A 6,166-nucleotide genomic window follows, 5' to 3' on the forward strand; every position below is an offset into this window, starting at 1 on the left:
TCGCCGTTTGTGCCCCCCAGACCCGCCGCCCCCCACCCCCCCCCCCACCCCCCACCACGGCGCAAAGCCTCTGGTAACCTCTACGTCGGTTTTCTGCTTTTACCAGAGGCCGGGGAGATTTTATTTTTTCTCCTACACCGGGTGCGCGCGCCTCGTCTCCATGTGACCTGGCCGCCGCGTCTCCGTCCGCGTGCCGGCGTCCGCCCGGAGGAGGACAGCCCCGTGCGCCCCGCGGCGGGAGCGCCGCACGCGGGCGGTGGGCCGCGCGCTCAGCCCCCGCGGGCCCCGGGCCCCGCCTCCGCCTCGGCCGCGCTCAGCCCCGCCCTCCGATTGGTCGGCGGCGCGCAGCCCGCCCCGCCCCCTCCGAGGGAATAAAATCCGCGGGCCCGCCAGCGCCGCTCCAGCAGCTGGATAAACCCGGCCCGCGCGGGGGTGTCGTCTGTCGCCGCCGGTCCTCTGCCTCCTCACGCTCGCAGCGGCCCGCTGGAGCCCGCCACCATCCCCACGACGTGTTGCCCTGCGCCCGCAGTCATGTGCCGGACCCTGGCCGCCTTCCCCACCACCTGCCTGGAGAGGTAAGAGGAGCTTGTCCCGCCGCCCGGAGGAAGAAGTTCAAGTCCCATGAACCCTTAGAACGTGAAACGGCAGGCTCGGGACCTGGGTGGGTGGGACGATGGGATGCCGATGACTTGAGTGGAGAGGCAGGAGAAAGCTGATGCCACATGCCCAGATGCTTCCCTTAGCGTCTTAGAAGTGCCGGGCCATGAGAAGGGAGAAGGGAAAGCAAAGGGATCTCTGCTTACTGTCATCCCCTGTCCTCTGACAAATGGCCGTCCTTCTCAGGTGACCTGCCGAAGCCTTTGCTGCAGAAAGACCCCTTGGCGTCGCCAGGCAGAACTGTCTTTCCTAGTTTCTTAAAACTTGGTTTTCATTCCACAGCCCAGATCTAGGGGAATGGCCTCCTCTAGCCCTGGGAAGATGGGGAGGTGTTTTTCAAGCCCACAGGTGAGGGAGGGATGTACCCACTTCCCAGGGAGCTACCCAGCTGCCTCCAGTTCTTGCTGGAGGCCGGGAAGGAAAACATAAAGATGAGGAATCAGTTTCCCTGCAGTTCCACGAATACTCGTGGCGAGCCTGAAGGGTGCGGAACACTAATCAACAAGCACAAAGAGCAGTGTGGCTTAAGTGGAAACAAACCCATGTCTGAAGTTCTGTAAACTCAGAAAGTGTAAGACCTACAAGGCCCAGCTCAAACGTTGCTTTCATTGTTTCTGGGTTCCTGGCACGAAGGACAGAAGCAAAGGTTAGGCCCTGGGAACAGGCAAGAATTCCCAGGAGCCCTTGAGGCTGGAATTCGAGTGGCATCAGCCTGACCTCTTCTGACACCCCATAAAGCTCTTTGCCTTCGCTAAGCAAGTGGGGAGAATCCTTACATGCTCATGCTTTGTCCTCCAGAGCCAAAGAGTTCAAGACACGGCTGGGGATCTTTCTTCATAAATCAGACCTGGGCTCTGAGGCGGGGAGTGTTGGCAAGTTCGAGTGGAGCAGCAAACACAACAAAGAGGGGTGAGTCCTGCGGACAGCCTAGGGCTTCTAGGGGAGGCGGAGCCCTATTAGGGAAGGAGCCATGAGAAGGAAAGTAACCGGGAGAAACTAGGACATGGTAGCTGGGCTGGAGCTCGCTGACCCCTTCCTGGAGATTTTAGTGGGGCCTCCTGCTGGTCTCCATGGCTGCTTGGCTCATGGGTGACAGGGTGGGTAGCTCCAGGGTTCCAAGTCCATCAACGCATGTGTGTACTTAGGACCTGAATGTCTAGTTATCAGACTCTCTCACCTGGAGTTGTCATCGCAATGCAATCAGGGCTAGGACAGGGTCCCAGACCACTCAAAGTTTTTAATCAATGACTCTACTTCCATTGGTAAGCACCTTGCCTAGAAGCTCTTTCACATTGAACGTCAACCATGCCAGGTGCTGCTCTAGGTTATGGGTGGACGTAATCTGTATTCACAAAGCCCTCATGTCCTTGAGGAAGTGTGCAGAACAATGCTCTGAGAGTCAGAGGACTAGAAACAATTTTGGACAGTGAAGAAACAGTCTCAGAGATATTTTCTGAGGACCTAAAGGTCCCTGGCTTTGGTTTTTGGTTACTGAATTGTCCTCTAGAAAACACCGCTGTTTCCCTTAACCCCAACGAAGGGTTTGAGGAGTCAACTCCCATAATTACCAAGCACGTCTTTGTGTGAATTTTGCAAACCCCAATCGGAGTTATGGTTGGGAATTGCGCTATGCACTAGTTTGTTGTTCTTTTTTTTAAAAAATTAAAATCTTGGCCTTTTTTTTTTTTTTTTTTTAATATAGCAGAAACTTCTCAGAAGATGTGCTGGGATGGAGAGAGTCGTTCGACTTGCTGCTGGGCAGTAAAAGTGAGTTGGACCCTGTCGTGTGTGTCTGTGGATGGCACGTGTGCACTCATGTGCTTGGGGGCCAGCCTGAGGGGGGCTGAAGCGTGGGCAACATAACAGTAATAGTAATAATAATAATGATCCCCTAGTGTGCCAGCCTCTATTCAGAATACAAAGGCAGGTCCTTGTTCGGGAAAATTGCATCCCAAAAATAGAGCCATTAACTACAATTGCTGTCTTTTCTTCTTTTATTCCCTTTTGTCCCTCTGTCTGACCTGTCTCTCCTTCTCTCCCTCCCACCCCAGATGGAGTGGCTGCCTTCCACGCTTTCCTGAAGACGGAGTTCAGCGAGGAGAACCTGGAGTTCTGGCTGGCCTGCGAGGAGTTCAAGAAGATCCGCTCGGCTACCAAGCTGGCCTCCCGGGCTCACAGGATCTTTGAGGAGTTCATCCGCAGAGAAGCCCCGAAAGAGGTGAGAGCCCAGATCTGTCCCCTGGATCCTCCAGGCCCCGCCTGGTCCTTCCTCCCTGAAGCTGGGGCTGTGGGAGGTCGGCAGATGAAGGGCTGAGTTTAGAAGAAGAGTTGCCTGATTTGGAACGGGAGTGAGCTGGCTTCTGTGGCTGGAGCCCAGGAAAATCAGGCATCATGCCACCCCGGGGTGATGTTACCCTTAGACTCAGCAAAGGGGTCAGAGGGGTTGGCAGGTGTTTTGGCATCTGTTCATACCCACTCATATAGACTAAGCCCTTTTTAGAAGCTCAAAACATTTACACAACTCGGGGCAAAGGTCATCGTAGGGACCTTGTGTAACCTGCCTCAGTTCCCTGGGTTGACCTGCCCTAGTCCCGCAGGTCTGTGAACTTTTCAACCTTCCCTCTGGCCGCCACTGCCTGGCACCCCATTCGATAAAGAACATGGGGCCACCTAGTGGAGAGATGGTAGTAGTACCTTGCTTTTGTATATTATTTTCTATTTTATTTTCTGAGTACTTTTATTTATTCCACATTATTCCATAAGTATTTGTTGAGTGCCAGGTCCATGCCAGGCATGGTTATAGTCATCTGGAATAGAGCAGTGAACAAAACAAAGCCTCTTCCCTAATGGGAGAAGATGACAGAAATCGATTAAGCAAATAAATATGTACCAGGGGATGACCTATTCTCTAATAAACATAAAACAGGAAACGAGAGTCCCAGAGTACAGGGGAAAGGAGGTGAGATCTTTCCATTTTATAAAAGGGAAATGAGAGATGAGTTGACCCATAAGGTGACATACATTAACAGAACCATGAGTTATGGGAGGAAAGAATGTTCTCACACAGGAAAAGGAACATGCAAAGGTCAGAGAGCACCTGTCATTGTCACAGACCAGCAAGCAGGCCTGTGTGGGGTAGGGGGAGCGAGGGGGAGAGGAAGAGATGAGGTCAGGCAGGTGGCAGATGGCCAGGGGCAGGCCCAGCATGCACTGTGGCTTTTCCTCTGAGTGACATGGGAGGACAAGAGAGCTGCTACCAAACTGATCTGGGGTTTGAAAGGTCCCGTCTGGCTGCTGGGTGGAGGCCAGACCAGGGGGGCGAGGGGAGATGGCAGAGACCCGTGAGCAGGCTCCGGCACTAATCTAGGTGACTGCGACAGGGTTATTACAGGGGATGGGGCGAGAGGGGTCAGATTTGTAGGCAGACTTTGATATATCCTTGAGAATTTCGAGAGAGCAGAGGACAGACACTGGATCCCATGTGGGGACAGGCCCAGAGGTGAAAGACTCTGGATGGACTCAGGACACCCTGAGTTCCTGGTTAAAAATCCAGGGCCCCCAGCCGGTTGTTCCTCCCTCTGCCTGCTGCACCCCCCGCCTTGCCCCCTCCCCCCAGCCCCGCTCACCCACGCGCTTGTACTTCTTCGCAGGTTAACATAGACCACGAGACCAGGGAGCTGACCAGGACGAACCTGCAGGCCGCCACGGCCACGTGCTTCGATGTGGCTCAGGGCAAGACGCGCACACTCATGGAGAAGGACTCCTACCCGCGCTTCCTGAAGTCGCCCGCGTACCGGGACCTGGCAACCCAAGCCTCTGCCACCAACGCCTCTCCATCCCAGGGCAGCCCAGCAGAGCCCTCGCACACCTGAGCCTCATGGCAGTGAGGAGCCAGCCGGGAAGAGAGGTGGAGTCACCCCGCCCCGAGGCAGCCGCCCGCGTGTGGGAGGCAGGTTCTGCAAAGCGAGCGAGAGAGGACAGTGACGGAAGAAGCCGATTCCTCTCCTCCAGATACCGTGGGACTGAATTTCATGCGTGAGACGGTCCCCCACGTCCAGGACTTACGGATAAGGGCCGAAGATGACGGTTGCGTGGGGCTCTCTGGGGAGAAGAGTGGCGGTGTGAGAGTTGTCATTAGCTCTTGTCATTCGCAAAGGGACAAGAAATGTTCCAGGGTGGTTTGGGAAATACGTGACTAAAGGGAAACTTGAAAACGGGAGAGGGGAGGACAACCAGATCGGCCATTCTGCCTGTTGACGGGCGGCACCCTGATCCCAGACTGTCCTGGGCACAGGAGGGAGACATGGATGTGGACCCTTCCCGTCCTGCCACCTCGCCTGCCTCTGGGCTGCCCGAGGGTCCCTTAGCTTGTACTTAACACTCCTGTGTCAAGGCCAGGAAACCAATGTGATGCTTGCTGCAGTGAGATTTTTATACCTCAAAACTGGCCGTTGAGCCCCTTTCCAAGTCAGTAGAGAGCCCCAGAAAGGAGCCCTGTGGCTCATGTGAATTAATCTTGGTGCTCTTGGTGACCTTGCACGTCGTGGCCTGCCTGTGAGCAGGGCCCGCCGAGGGCCACCTGCTGGGATGCGCCCTCTCTGAGCCCAGGAGGGACGGCGTGGGGCCACTCCCTCAGTGGCTCATCGGCTCCCATGCCCAGCGGTGTGGACAGAGGGAGAAAACGATCATAAGAAACAAAACTTTTGGCAGTTCCTGAAAGTCCTGTTTAAATCAAGCCAATATTTTCGTGTGTATGAGTATGAGAACAGGGAAAAAGACACCCCAGGGCCAAAGGGGAACCTCACGTTTCCTTCCTGTGGAAGTGAGGTGCGCTCACTGGCCTGCTGGGAGGGATGGGGCGGGACCACGATGAGCCTTGTGTGGATCACAGAGGCCGGGAGTGAAGTCCGGAAGAGAGGCTGCTTGGAAGAGCAGGACTGGGGGAGATCAGAACCTGCCTGTCACCTCAGGGCATCACTGAACAAACCTTCTGAGGTGGGACTAGTCCTCGAGCCCAGGCTGGGGAGGTGAATGAACCAGCCAGCCCTCTTGTGTCCCCGGAACACCAACCCTGTTCTCGCTGCACTGTGAGCTCCTCCAGGAGAAAATTATTTAAGTATAATGTATTGTTGGTTTTGTGACGACCGTCATAACATATTATTTTTGTTACTGTTGTCGGTGTTATTGCTATTGTTATTTATTATTGTAATTTTAGTCTGACCCACTGACCGGAGACTCTCCACAGGAGCGGGCCACCTGTCCCCCTCTCCCCGCCAGCCTCTGCCTCCTCTCAGCGCCCAGCAGGAGCTCCTCACTGTTTAAATATTTATTTTTTTGTTGACAACTGGAGCTGGTTTCCAAGATATGAATGATGTACTCGATCCCCACTTTCCTATGACAGCATGTTATATTCTTGTAAAATAAAAATAAAACCCACGTATGAGATCCTGTCTCCCAGGGCTGTGTGCTTGGGGGTGGGGGGTAAGGGAGAGGGGAGCGCTCTGGGGGG

At 54.8% G+C, this 6,166-nt stretch overlaps 1 protein-coding gene across 1 annotated transcript; it reads left to right on the forward strand.

Moving 5' to 3' along the window:
* Positions 1–417: 417 nt before the first annotated feature.
* On the forward strand, positions 418–6,100 carry RGS16 (regulator of G protein signaling 16). The gene is made up of 5 exons (XM_016145557.2): positions 418–575; positions 1,456–1,566; positions 2,360–2,424; positions 2,709–2,875; positions 4,308–6,100. Exons 1-5 carry the CDS (start codon positions 532–534, stop codon positions 4,527–4,529), a joined length of 609 nt encoding a protein of 202 aa, XP_016001043.2. The 5' UTR covers positions 418–531; the 3' UTR covers positions 4,530–6,100.
* The last annotated feature ends 66 nt before the right edge of the window (positions 6,101–6,166 follow it).

This window comes from Rousettus aegyptiacus, unplaced genomic scaffold (genome assembly GCF_014176215.1).
Source record: "Rousettus aegyptiacus isolate mRouAeg1 unplaced genomic scaffold, mRouAeg1.p scaffold_m13_p_17, whole genome shotgun sequence".
In the NCBI taxonomy this organism is placed as follows: Eukaryota; Metazoa; Chordata; class Mammalia; order Chiroptera; family Pteropodidae; genus Rousettus; species Rousettus aegyptiacus.